Source organism: Podarcis bocagei, assembly GCF_964188305.1.
Source record: "Podarcis bocagei genome assembly, chromosome: 17".
NCBI classification, from domain to species: Eukaryota; Metazoa; Chordata; class Lepidosauria; order Squamata; family Lacertidae; genus Podarcis; species Podarcis bocagei.
The window spans coordinates 39,071,936-39,086,090 of NC_138143.1; the positions used below are offsets into that span (position 1 = coordinate 39,071,936).

The following is a 14,155-nucleotide window of genomic DNA, read 5'->3' on the forward strand; positions in this document are numbered from 1 at the left end:
AAATATTCTTACGATTGGCATCACATTGCCTTTATGAGTCAAAGGAAGATATTTTTAGACATAAGGTGCTAATGGTTCTGTTTGATTTAGCCAAATGCAATGACGTTTAACACTAGACTTACCATGTGAACAACTCCAGTGACACCAACTACTTCTAGTAAGCCATCGTCAATTCTTGGTTTTTCAAACCGATTATCGTTATCAGACCCCCAAAGATCGGCACCAGAACCCCAGCTGGACATAATACAAAATAACTGCAAGTTACAAATTTTTCAAAAGCAAGTACCTTGTTCTTTAATCAGTGCAGCGTAATATCCTCCTACAGAGAATTATTTTATAACATAACATAAAATAATTACATGAATATGTTCCCAAACCAGCAACCTTCATGCTTATAGTTCATACTTCTTACAGAAGCAATGACAGCAGAAGTATGAGGCCCATGTCTTCTACTGTCCAGAAGTGCAGAAAGTCACTTGTGCTTCTTTTGCTGACACTTCTTAAGAGGCCCTGTGAGCTGCCCTGACCCATAGCATTAAAAAGCTGGAGAGAGGGTGCAGGAAAGGAGATGCACCCACTGAAGTGAATGGAGCTGGGGATGGGAAACTCCTTAAACAACATGGTGCCATCCAGATGTTGCTCCATCCACCCCAGCTAGAAGGACCAGCGGTCTGGGATGATGAGCGCTGCAGTCCAATAACATCTGGAAGGGACCACTTTGAACCTCTAAGGCGGGGGAGCAAAAAGAGTCCATTCTCATTCAATTAATCATTAATATATGCACTAAACTTATTTTTCCTTCAGAAGCCACACTTGTGCCCTCAAACCACCTCCCAGGTAGGCTTCTCATTGCTTGTCAACATCAAAACACTCATGTGATGCTTTTTAGTTCTGTGATGTTAAAATCCATAACACACTGAAACAGAATGGTTGCAATTTGACCACAAGGAGGCAAAAGATGTGACAGGCATAGTACTCATTCAGCTGTGTAAAATGCAAATATGTCCTCTCAAGTATGTATTTTACTTTTGGTAGTGGCAGATAAAGCTGGAGTTGTGTTCAAACTACAACTTTGTTAAGCATGGAGTTAAAGGAACCATAACCAGCTGTGAACATAGCCCTTCTGTCTAGGAGTAATGATTTGTCCAGAGAGATTTTCATATCGCCATTGGGGCCAGAGATCTACAAGGCACTCTGATTATCAGGAAAGTCTCCAACCTCCTGGCAGACTCTGTGCTTTTGACGTAATGACCAGCAGAGGGCACTTTAGGATACTTCAGAAGACAGCACAAGTTACTAAACGAAGTGGAGGTGAGAATTTAACCTTACACTAACTACAAATACTTTATGCTAATCTAGTAGCACTTTAAAGGTTCTGCCATGAAGATATATAAATAAGAAGAGAACGGATATCATGATGAACCCTAACTCCACCAGCAAGCATAATGTATCAACTAGTCTATCAAGCTGCTTAGCTAGAATGGAGATTTTCTAGTTAGAGAGGCATATACTATCTAGACATGATATAGGGACCTTAAGAGATGTGCTATCATTATACAATTTATTTGGAGGGGAATATGACTGTGTAAGAAACTAGTCCTGCAGTTTAGGTTGAGTCAGAATACCAGGCCCATAATACATTATCTTTTAATTTACTGAGAAACGTTAGAAAGAAAACAAACATTTCTTATATAAAGAAAATGTATAGATTTTTTTTTAAAATCATCATCAAAACCTTCTTCCAATTCTCCTTTAAAAATTATTATGCAGTTGCATCTGACCACTCTTTGAACAGATGCTGATTTATCTATGGTTTGTCTGGGTCTATTTCATCAAGAACGTTAGTAGCGCTGGTTTCGTTCAATTCATTTGTGCTGTAACTCTATATTTAAAGGAATAAGAACATAGTGATGTAGCCCCTGTTTTGCACTTAGAAGGCTGCTGGCATCTCTAGTTTGAAGGGGGGAGGGAAAGAATTTGGAAAACAATGAAAAGCTGTTGCCAACTGGAACAAATGATTACTGACCTAGGAGGATCAATGGTATGACTCTTCAAACCATCGCAAGCTGAATGGACAAAGGCAGAAGAGAGAATGAACAAAGCAGCCCAGACTCTCTGTGTTAACGTGTGTCTTTACACATTTCTGAAATGGGCCACACTTTATCAAAATAGTTGCCTCTCTTCAAATCAATGTATTTCAACTCTGCAAACGGTTCTTGCTGACACCTGACTCACTGTGATATACTTTCAGTGTAAGTGAAGCTGAAGCTAAATGGAAGAATCCTATTGAAGAGATTTTGGCTATTAAAATGCAGAACAGGGTGCAACCATAACAGCAGGATTCTTTTCCTCCAAAAGACAAGAACTCTGACAAAACCGCATGCACAGACATATGTATGGTTTCTACCTGGGAATATTAATGAAAATAAGGCCTTCAATATTTGGAAGCTCAACTTCATGCTGGTCCACTTGGAGCTTGATTTCTTTATGAAGATTTCTTGTGTGGCTCATTTTCTGCAATCCAACTTTTACATAGACACCTTTGTTGTGAAACCTAGAAAAAGAAAGTCTTCATTCAACACAAACAGAACGCTTCATACTGCATCACTGGTTTTGCTTTCCTTGCTGATAAAAAATTGAAGATGAAAATGTATTCAGGGAGACTTTTAAGGTAAGAAAATACTCAGGTGCAGAATATAGCTAAAACACATACACAAAAAGGTTGAACAACATGTACAACTACATACTACAGCTCCCAAGAATGGGACAATTCAAAACAAACCACTGATCTTCCCTGGTAGCCTGCTGTTTCATAGCATAGCCTGGCTAAATACACCCTTAAATGGAAATATCAGGAAATTGAAAGAGTGAAACAAAACTGTTTGATCCTATGAATATTTACTAGGGAGCTATGTTGAAAGTGGTGTTTATGTAATATTTGTGCTTACTTACAAATCTACAATTTAAGCATAGGTGGAGGTACACCTTGTATCACTCTTACAAACAACAATTCCACTGCCCCGTCAGATCTCCAGAACCCCAAATAGTGCCTACCTTTCTTCAGCTCCCAGTTCATCCATCTCTCCCTTGCCCCCCTCTAAAACTCACTCAAACTAGTTTCTTTGTTCCTGTACACACCCAAACCTAGTTTCCCATTATTTATCCTTAGTGGGGATGATGAGAGGAATGCTTCCTAAGGAGATTCCTAGCCTTTCAAGGCCATATACCCATAAATTCCCTAACAAAGGATGTAACTGGCAGCTTGGCTTCTGATCATTAAGGAATACTGAATAGCCAGAACACCCTAAACTGTGCTCCGAACTTCCAGGCAAGTCCAGAACATTCTAATTCATCTTAAAACACACAGATTTTGCAGTGATGGGTTAAGCTGAGACCGATTAATTATGGTTTGCAGTTGTGAAAGAAAGAAGCTCTTCAGAACAGTCATGTAAACAGATCTTGCTAGTGGTTTAAATCAGATAGGGAAAACCACATTACATATCCTGCCTACATGGTTCCAATTCACAGAGAGGGTGTGGCAGGAAGCCACAAAAAAGTGCTCCCACACCCACCTGTTTCATATTGATGCAAGTGCAAATAAGGCTCTGCCTACACAATGGGACAATTCCAAGCTAATGTCCATTTATTGATGTACCTGATACCCCAGGGGAAAGTAAATATATATATCTAAAAGTAAATATATATATCTATATATAGGGATTATATATAGAGGCCAAAAATGTTACAGCAAGAACAAAATAATCTTAGGCAGTGTCAAAGCATCCATGTTTTTCTCTGTGAATATGAATGAGAAAGTTTTATCCATTTGCACAAGAACAGGGCCCACATACCTGCTATTGAATTTGTCTGGCTCCTCTTCCCTGGCATGATGAAAACCTAGGCTCAGCTCTGCATCAATTCCAAGGCCACAGTAATTGTTCATTTGCACAATCTAATAAAATAAGAAAAGTAAAATTTTGTAACCTAGTCCAGATTTTTAATTTCCAACCAGCAGAATGGAACATTCACATCACAACTCCTTCAACTACAGGGCAACGACCGATTCACACATGTCCGCTGACACCCAACAACACACACACGCATCATGGCAACCCAGAAGAAGCCAGAAAAGGGGGCGTAACAGGGGCGGGGTGATAACAAAATAAACACGAGAAAAATACCTTAGGAGGCTCAGGCTCTAACACGCCATTTTCTGCGCTTTCAATAGCCTCTTGAGCATCTAAAAGGATGGTCCAGCGATCCATAAGGACATCATCAGCTTCATCTACAGATATCAGAATGGAGTATGGATCTTCGCCACTATATCCAGCACCCCAGCGGAGCACCCTCCCCAAGTCATTACCTGTTTTTAAAAGGGACAAGTTTTTGTTAACAACCTATATGAAAGCAAGAGCCCTCACTCCAAAACAGATCGTGGCTGCTACCTACTTCTGTGCCACATTTTTCTTTTAATGTAACCTGCAAATTTACAATGCTTTAAACTTTTTGTTGCACTTGACCTCATCATTAACAAATATTCTGCTTGCCAGAACAGCAAACCAGAGTATTTTCAGGGGAGGAGGGAACCTGTGAAGTCATGAGTGCAAATAACAATTTCGCATTGTTGTTCCTGAAATCCAGTTTCAAACTCACCTGTTCCCAAAGGTAAAATAGCCACAGACGGCTCTGAACAGGCAAGCTTGTGTCTGATCTCTTCCAAGGCGCCAAGAACCCAACCAACAGTGCCATCGCCACCACACACCAGTATTCGGAAACATGGAATTTGAGAGAATGTGTGAAACCTTCAATATAAAAAGCAAAACACAAGTGAGAACAACTTATTTGAAGGAATGCTATTAAATTCAAACACACATTCAGGTCTCTAATTATTTAGTGGATATAGGGTTGTAGCCTAAATCTCAAAAATATGTGTTTCATGTGATCCAAAGTTCCCTTCCAACAAGTTGTGCTGTTCTTTGAATGCAGGACCACATGTTTATATCCAGAGTATTATGGGACTTACCAAGTGGTTTCCAAATGTATATGAAATATGCCTAGCTAGACTAATGCTAAAAAGAGAAAGTGAAAAGGACTCCAACTACTAGTACAACAAAGAACCACTGGTAGCAATTTTAACTGATTTTTTTTAGATAAAAAAAGCATTATACACACTTATTTATTTCAACACTTGGAAGGTTAGCCCCCCAAGGAGGCTTTCATATAAACAATCCCATAGAAATAATAAAAGTGGCCACTGCTACCTTAAGACTGAAAGATGTAGCAAACAGCAAAAGGCAAATAGATTGACTCTTTAAGTCAGATAATAACAGTTCACTCTAATTTTCAATAAAAGACAAGATCATTAGACTTTGCAGTTTTCACTCTCAGTTCACACTTGGGACATCACTGTACAAACAAATGAGCTTCTGTTGCATTTGTTTAACTGCTGCCAAATGCCAGATGTAAAAATAGAAATGCTATTTATTAAGCCCACCCCTACAGTTCTGTTAGCTGACAGTAAAAGCTGTTGGAAATGGTGAAAAGGTTTATTATTTGACACGAGGGTTATACATAATGCCACTGAGTCTTTTGGCATTGACAGTGATCATCCTCAGCTGCACTACCACTCGCACTGCAGCTGTGCCCAGTTTCCACAATGCAAAGCTTTTGGAACTAATGGCTGGGGTCCAAAGACCTGGAGAAGAAGTCCTGCACATCCATGAGGCTTTGGATTGGCAATCTGCAAACAGGAGCTCTACACCACTACTAAAGCATGGGGTTTCAGAAATTATTTATGACGTAGCATAGCAGCTATGTTCAAAGAAAAAACGAAACCCCTAGCAAATCCCAGTAGACAGCTGCTAAGACCTTGGAAGAACCGTAAGCAGTTTTTCAAAACCCAAACCTTGTGTTTGTTTGCTGGCCAATGTTGAAAGCAAGTCTGCCTTTATGACGACATTGTCAGAAAACAGTTTTAAGTAAAAATGAACTATGGGTTGGATTCAGCTGAACAGTTGCACTAGCAGGAACTAAATTAGACTTTCTCTCCCTCTCCTCTAGAGCTGGGCGATACATCATCCAAAATCGGTATGAAGTCCATATTGTGATATCAGTTTCACAATTTTTGACCTGGCAATACATCACAAATCATGATGTGTGTGTGTGTGTGTGTGTGTGTGTGTGTGTGTGTGTCTGAACTACAGTGGTGCCTCGCAAGACAAAATTAATCCGTTCCGCGAGTATCTTCGTCTACCGGTTTTTTCGTCTTGCGAAGCAACCCTATTAGCGGCTTAGCGGATTAGCGCTATTAGCGGTTTAGCGGCTATTAAAGGCTTAGCGGATTAGCTGCTAAAAGGCTATTAAAGGCTTAGCGGCTTAGAAAAAGGGGGTGGGGGAGCGAAAAAAAATCTCAAGACTCGCAAGACATTTTCGTCTTGCAAAGCAAGCCCATAGGGAAATTCGTCCTGCGAAGCGCATTGAAAAACGGAAAACCCTTTCGTCTAGCGGGTTTTCCGTCTTGCGAGGCATTCGTCTTGCGGGGCACCACCGTATCAAAAATCACTATGTGGGTGGAAACCATGAAGCCAGCCAATGCCTCTACATAGCTCCATCCTTATTTCAGACATCGTGCTGTATCAGTATCTCACGGTGTTTAGCTGATGCTATATCAATGTTGAAAACCAGGTATCGCCCAGCCCTACTCTCCTCCCACTGTGCATGCCCCACCCCAAATCAGTTCTGGGAGGTTGGGAGAACCTCCACATCCCTGCATGGGGGGAGGAGAGAGCAGACATTTCTACCTGGCAAGGAGAAATACTTGTGCTGATGGCACGGTTGTAACAGTGCAATGTTGAATTGCACCCAAAGCACAAATTCTTAAACCAGCTCTATCACACACAATGCCATATCATGGAAGGGGCTTCAAGGAGGGGAAACGGTGAGGTGGGAAATGGGTACAGCAGTTTGATTGGGAGGAAAAGGTTACTGGTTTCATTCATTGTATATACACCCAATTCTTTCTCCAAGGACCTTACATGTGGCTCTCAGATAGTCTCCTCACCTAAGCATTGTTGAGGATCAAGCAGCTTAGTTTCAGCAGCTGAACTGTATAATTTTCTTTCAAGACTGGGAAGTGGAAGAATGAAAGCAAGGAGCCCAACACATAATAATAATAATAATAATAATAATAATAATAATAATAATAATACATTAATAGAGATATCTGAATTGGGCAAAACCTAATAATTACCCAGGCAGTGGTCCTCCATTCGTTAGTTCAAAGACTTGATGAGGATTTAACAGTTTTCTAAAACTGTAGAGCAAAGCCCGGCCTTTAAGTCCTCCACTCTTTGGATTCACAAATACAAGCAATGGGCAGCAGTTCTGAGGAAGGTTGGTTTGCTAGAAGAGGGGGAAAGTAGTGGTTAAACAACGCTGCACATGTACTCAAACAGACACCATTCCAAAAATACCTAATGAAGCCTAAAAAAGGAAAACATAAAACATGGGCTTCTAAGAGGCTCAGGGCACTATCTACTTTACCTCATTCTCAGTTTTAGGTTTTTTCACTGCAGCATTAAAAAAAAAAACAATTTTAAGAATTACAGGGGTGTTTTTGCCCCTCTTTTTTGTACATGCAAGCAATGCAAGAGCTCAGCACTTAAGGCTAAATAAGGAACTAAACCATTTCCTACAATATAAATGATGCAAATTCTGTACTTTTGGGAAGTAATATGTACACAGGTGGTGAACTATAATTTAGCTCTTCTACACATTTATTTATTGCATGTATATACTGCTCTTCATCTGAGGACCACAAGGCGGTTTACAGTATAAAAACACAAAAATACATAACACAATAAAAACCAAACAATACTCCTCCAGTTTAAAAGGCTATAGAAGAGGACTGGTTTTGCTTGGCGCCTGAAGATATGGAATCAAGGCTCCAGGCAAGACTCCCTGGGGAGAGCATCCCACAAACACATTAACAAGCAACAGCTATACAGCTGATTTATTATGTCTGAAGTGGTTCATAAACATTATTGCAGCTTACAACTAACTTGCAAACCATGAAGATCTTGTAAGATAATCAGGTGGTGGCATATCTAACAGCGCCCACTAAGAGGGCAGCACCGTACTTCAACTGTAACTGCAACCATCATGTTTTCTGTTTGAAGTAGAATCAATATGTTTGCTTCTTTAAATACCGTATTTTTCGCTCTATAAGACGCACCAGACCGTAAGACGCACCCAGTTTTTGGAGGAGGATTAACAAGAAAAAATATATTCTGAATCCCAGAAGCCAGAACAGCAAGAGGGATCGCTGCGCAGCGAAAGCAGGGATCCCTCTTACTGTTCTGGCTTCTGGGATAGCTGCGCAGCCTGCATTCGCTCCATAAGACGCACACACATTTCCCCTTACTTTTTAGGAGGGAAAAAGTGAGTCTTAAAGAGCAAAAAATACAGTATATCCCTGGGATGAATGATGGGGGTGGGGCTTCGGCATGTGTACACAACTTGTTTAAAAATATATGTATATGCTGTTCCTACTGCACCCACTTGCTCCAAACAAGACTTAGCCTACCCACACCAATAATGTTTTCTTACATAAAATGCGGTGCCACTCTGAGTTCATGACAGAGGCAAGATTGCAACAATCCTCAATTTATAATCGGAATTGAGGATAAGGTACTGATTGTTTCAGGCAGCTGCTAAAACACATGGACAGCTTGCTTCTATCTCTGTAGGCAACTGGTAATCATACCAGCAATGGAAGAAAGCAACTTTTGTTAGCTTAGGCAAATAAGAGCTGGCAGCTACAGAGAGAGATTTATTCTGCATAGAATGAATGACCTAACACAACCAAACCCAGATATGTTTGAGCCTACAGATCAACAATGGCAGGATACATCATGAGATGTATCAGACATCACACCATGGTTCGCACTAACCACAATTTGGAACTGAAAAAATGCTGAGCTGCTGACCACATTGGCAAACTATGTTTTAGAACAGGTTCTCTGCTTTGGTTTTCCATTTGTTCAAAACTTAAGATGCACAGGTCACCATAGGCAGAGCAACAGTGCTAACTACAGGTTGGTAAATTCAGATATCACATGTAAACCACGGTTAGCACAATTCATGATTTGCTAACCCACTCCAGACCATAGTTTCAAATTATGGTCTGGTGGCCAATCATAAACCACCGTTCATCCTCAGCCATTGGTACTTGCTTCATTGTTACTTAATTGTTGTTTTAAATTTACACAAATACACCTGAAAAAGAACCCCAGAATCTAAAAGACTAGCATTTTTAACTAGCTAGTTCAGATAGGAATATTATTCTGCTTCTATATTCTATATGCACTAGAATAGCTCTTCCCTTTTAATCATTAGAATACTTGGCATGATTACAATGGGCCTCAACTTCCTAGTGATTGTATGTGGAGTGAAACAAATGTGAAACCACTATGATTACATAAACATTAGTGCTTCCAAAATCACTTTTGGTTAACAGCAGTTGAGCATGTCATTCAAATCACAAACCATGGTTTGTCTTAACTATGGTTAGTTAAATCAGGATAGCTCATACAGTATGGTTTGAAGTTAGCTTGTTTCCATTAACCCTAGCTAAGATTAGCCACACTCTGGGTCCAGATGACAGCAATCTAAAATGGAAGAAAGAGCTTTTTAAGTCCTCCTCATAGCCGTGCTGCTGAAGAAAGGCGGCAGGAGTGCAAGAGCAAAGCTCACTGCAGTTTCTTCTAGTATTACTAAACTATTACTAAACTATTACTAAACTATTACTAAACTATTACTAAAATATTACTAAGCAGTGTATCTGAAGAAGTGTGCATGCACACGAAAGCTCATACCAAGAACTAACTTAGTTGGTCTTTAAGGTGCTACTGGAAGGAATTTTTTTTATTTTTACTAAACTATAGCTTAGCATTACGTGTGTGTGACTTTCGTGCTTTACTTTCCATGAAGGAAAAGCTCAGTATAAGAAGCCACTCCTGTTTATGTTTGCATCTCTCTTTCTGCAGCAGTTTTCCCTGCTCTTCACTCTCACAATTCTCAGAGAAAATGAGAACCATGCAGGGATAAACAGAGAAAATCAACCAGTAGCTCCTCTGTTCCCATGTGTGATCTTAAATTTTCTTGGCCTGTAGATGGGGGAGACTTCAGGCATCTCAAAGGCAAAGCTGCTTAGATGAAGAGTAGGGTTTACCAGCACGGTACTTCCTATGATGCCCGCAAACAATTTCAGTACAGTGGTACCTCGGGTTAAGTACTTAATTCGTTCCAGAGGTCCGTTCTTAACCTGAAACTGTTCTTAACCTGAAGCACCACTTTAGCTAATGGGGCCTCCCGCTGCCGCCATGCCGCCGGAGCACGATTTCTGTTCTCATCCTGAAGCAACGTTCTTAACCCAAGGTACTATTTCTGGGTTAGCGGAGTCTGTAACCTGAAGCGTATGTAACCTGAGGTACCACTGTAAATACCACCATTAAAAATCATAATGCATGAGATATTATTTGTTCTTCCTGTGCAGTTCCTGTTTGCACAGGTTCAGCCTGTCCTATATGCTCCCACGGCACCCAATTTGTGTTATGCCCCAACTCGATGGCAGTCATTTTGTTACTGGTGCCTCTGAAACTTTCTCAAAATTCCGAACGTGCCCACTGGCCTGAATAAGTTGGTGAATGCTGGTGTAACCTGACTCTTATTTATGTTAATCCAGTTTCTGCATTAAAATAATATGCACAGGGGCCTCTGCAATGGTGATGGAAAAACAGCAAGAACTGTCGCTCTCGCCGTTTATCTTCAAGTTAGAGTGGAGGCTTTCCAAAAGCTTCATTATAAATCAAAGATATATGCAACTGCACCCATTATTCATCATGCAATCTTCAAAGCCTATATTTAGAATGCCATTTTTCCTACACTTCATAAGAAAAAAACAACGACCTGTTCTGGCCCCAGATGCAAGCACCAGCAATAGCACAATCCAGCACTGCAAAAATAATGCAACCAACAGGTTAGGTAGTGAATAAATCAGTCTGGAGAGAAAGACCTAAGCTGTTGGTCTCGTTCATGTACCTGCTACTTTCACACACATATACCTTGCTGAATGGCATGTAAATCTCACCACAGGGAAGAGGCTGCCATACTAACGCAAATGCTTGCTTAAGAGGCCACAATGCGTTCTCATATTTCAGGAGACTTAAACTTGGCAAAGTAGTTTAGAAATTACTTATGAGCTCACACAACAGGCTTCAAGAGAGCCAAGTAGATATGGACTCATTTTTTAAAGGGTACCTTAAAGTGGAGTAAATTAATCCATCATTATGCTCTCAACATACAGACAGCTTTGTTATTTAAGTCACATTTTAACTATCCTTCAAGATTATAAATGTTAAAGCTGTTTTTCTTTTAGGTAGAACAAAAATAGCTCATTATTTTAAGGACAAAATCAAACATGACTGTTCTTTGTTTATAACCACACATTCCTTTGTTGGCAGTAAACTTTGCTCCATTCCCTTATTTGTTAATTGCTCCCATCCCCTCCGTAGCCAGAGTAAAATGGCCAAGCAAAGTAGGGCTGGATTTAATTTATTTTCATGTGGAGTTCATAGAATCATAGAATTATGGAACTGTAGAATTGGAAGGAACCCTGAGGGCCACCGAGTCCAACCAACTGAAATGCAGAAATCTCAACTGGATCACACATGACAGATGACCATCCAACCTCTGCTTTGCACATGAAACATGCTATATTTATCATCTGAGCATTAGTTAATTTCTTATAGAACTTGGAAGCCAATTGTTCTTACCAGAACCTCAGGGATGACAACTGCAGTTAGTGGCTTGTCATTAACAGTGGTGTCTTTAGCTAGCATATAGAGTCTTTCGGCTTCAGCAAAACATGAAATTTCTAGTACAACAGCACCTAGAACAAATTAATTCAAGAATAATTTTTTAAAGGCCATACACACATAAATGCACATAGTGATATGATGCAATTATCTTTATCATGTCACTAAGGGTATATATAACGAAGATTGAGTGCACTGAACGCAACTCAGCTCACAAAAGTTAAAGAGGCCTAAACCTGGTCAGGTTGGTGTCTCTGGGTGACTGAGGTTATTCTTTGACAACATGAGCACAGCTATGATACACTTTTTTTTGATGGTACCTTCTCTACCCAACAGAGGGTCTGTTTCTCCCAATGGAGTTTCTATGGGAAAGGGTCGTGGCTCAGTGGTAAACCACATGCTTTGCATCAGAGGGTCTCCTGTTCAATTCCTAGCATCTCCAGGTAGGTTTGGGAGAGACCCCTAAAGACCTAAAGAGTCACTGCCAGTCACTGAAGACAGCACTGAGACTGATGAACCAGCGCTCTGACTTGGTATACGTCAATGTCCCATATTCCTACGTAGACAGAACACTCTTTGACATTTTAGTGCTTAGCACACCACCTTCCAGATCAATTTGCCATCTGACCATGAGCAGTTAAGGTCAGAAGAGCTGCAAATCAATATCTAAGAGCTCAAACAGGGCCAGAATCTAAGCTAAACATAAGAGGGGACAATAAGTACTTAGCATCTTGAATAGTGAACTTAATCTTCCTCCAGAGAGGACAGCTGTGCTACAAATTGCTATGTTTTTCAACAGGTTGTCAAGAAAAGTAGGGGGATTTCAAATCTGTTCAAGGGAAACATGAAACAGGGCTCCAAGATGAAATCCTCAGAAGGCATTCTTGCTCATATTGCTTGTTCCCCATGTGCCACATCATTGACTTGTGGAGATAGTAACATTTATGTTACATAATGAAATGAAAAAGGTACTTAAATGTACCTTCCCTAAGAAACCAGAGGCCTTTCTCTTGGGCATTGTTGGCCAATTGGTGTCAAAGAAAGATAGAACTTTTTTTATGTACGCCACCACAGCAGCAAGAGTACTCATCGCAAAGCATTGGAAGACTCAAGATCTACCCACTCTGGAAGAATGGCAGATGAAGGTGATAGACTATATGACATTGGCTGAAATGACCGGCAGAATCCGTGATCAGGGGAAAGAGACGGCGGAAGAAGATTGGAAGAAATTTAAAGTTTATCTTAAGAAACATTGTAAAATTAATGAGTGCTAAAATGTCGTGGTTTTAGGGAAAAAAGGGGACTACAGCTGTAAAAGATTAAGTAAAAGAAAAGAATAAAGGAAAAATTTGATAAAACCAAGTGTTAGGATTTGCTGAAATAATTTTGGAAATTGGGATGTAGAAAGGGGAGGTATGGGGAAGTCGGCAAAGTAAGGTTTAAGAAAAAGGGACATGAAATTATACATGTTTGTTCGTGTGTGTGTTTGTTTGTATTGTGTATTGTTTGTGTCTATAAAAACTGTGAAAAAAAATAAAAAATTTATATAAAAAAACACATTTATGTTACAGCATGAGTAAGTATCTTTGCACGTTACAGGACAAAGTGAGATAAGTAGACCGTGTTGATGGTAAAGTGTACTTCCACCCTTAAGAAGATCACTGAAATAGGAATTACGCAAGATGCACGGTATGATTTTAATGGGCATCATAGGAAGGTATGCAACACAGGACCTTTCAACATAACCTGTTGTTTTTTCTAAATACACATTTGTTTCCAGTTTTTCCAGGCTGATGTTTTTGGTTTTTGTTACAGTGCAATTGCATCTTCACAAGTACATTTTGACATATTTCCAGGTAGCATGTTCGTAGCCTTTGTAAATGGAATGCACATTTGGTTCCAGCACAAAACTCTTACGTTTTCAGGAGAAAAATGCATGCACCTGTGAAAGAAAAGCCTACTCAAGTCTTGGGCAGGAGAGTGGCCCTGGTTTCTAGTCATGGAATGCTTCCCAAACATCCTTGACCTCTAGGCAGTATGCTGGTAGCTTGCAGTAAAACTGTAGCAGGGATTATTCAGTTGTACAGCTGCCACCATAATCATTCCAACCCGTGGCAAGAACAAACTACACATTTGAATGTAACTGTAAACATTATCCAGAAGAGTACTGCTTTTTTCATGGATAAATTTCTTGTCTGGTCCCAGTGAAAACTGTGATAGAGAAGTGGTCAAGACAGGCACCTACTGAAGCTCTGAACGAGCAGGGAATGCATGTTGTT

At 40.1% G+C, this 14,155-nt stretch overlaps 1 protein-coding gene across 1 annotated transcript in view; it reads right to left on the reverse strand.

Moving 5' to 3' along the window:
• Positions 1-14,155, reverse strand: part of DGKQ (diacylglycerol kinase theta) — a 70,728-nt gene that overhangs the window by 11,338 nt on the left and 45,235 nt on the right. The window contains exons 15-21 of the mRNA XM_081176235.1: positions 11,835-11,950; positions 7,250-7,401; positions 4,654-4,802; positions 4,182-4,363; positions 3,852-3,952; positions 2,408-2,554; positions 123-234 (exon numbers count right to left, since the gene is read on the reverse strand). Of these exons, the coding sequence (XP_081032361.1) occupies positions 123-234; positions 2,408-2,554; positions 3,852-3,952; positions 4,182-4,363; positions 4,654-4,802; positions 7,250-7,401; positions 11,835-11,950 (959 nt within the window). The remainder of the gene's footprint in view (positions 1-122; positions 235-2,407; positions 2,555-3,851; positions 3,953-4,181; positions 4,364-4,653; positions 4,803-7,249; positions 7,402-11,834; positions 11,951-14,155) is intronic.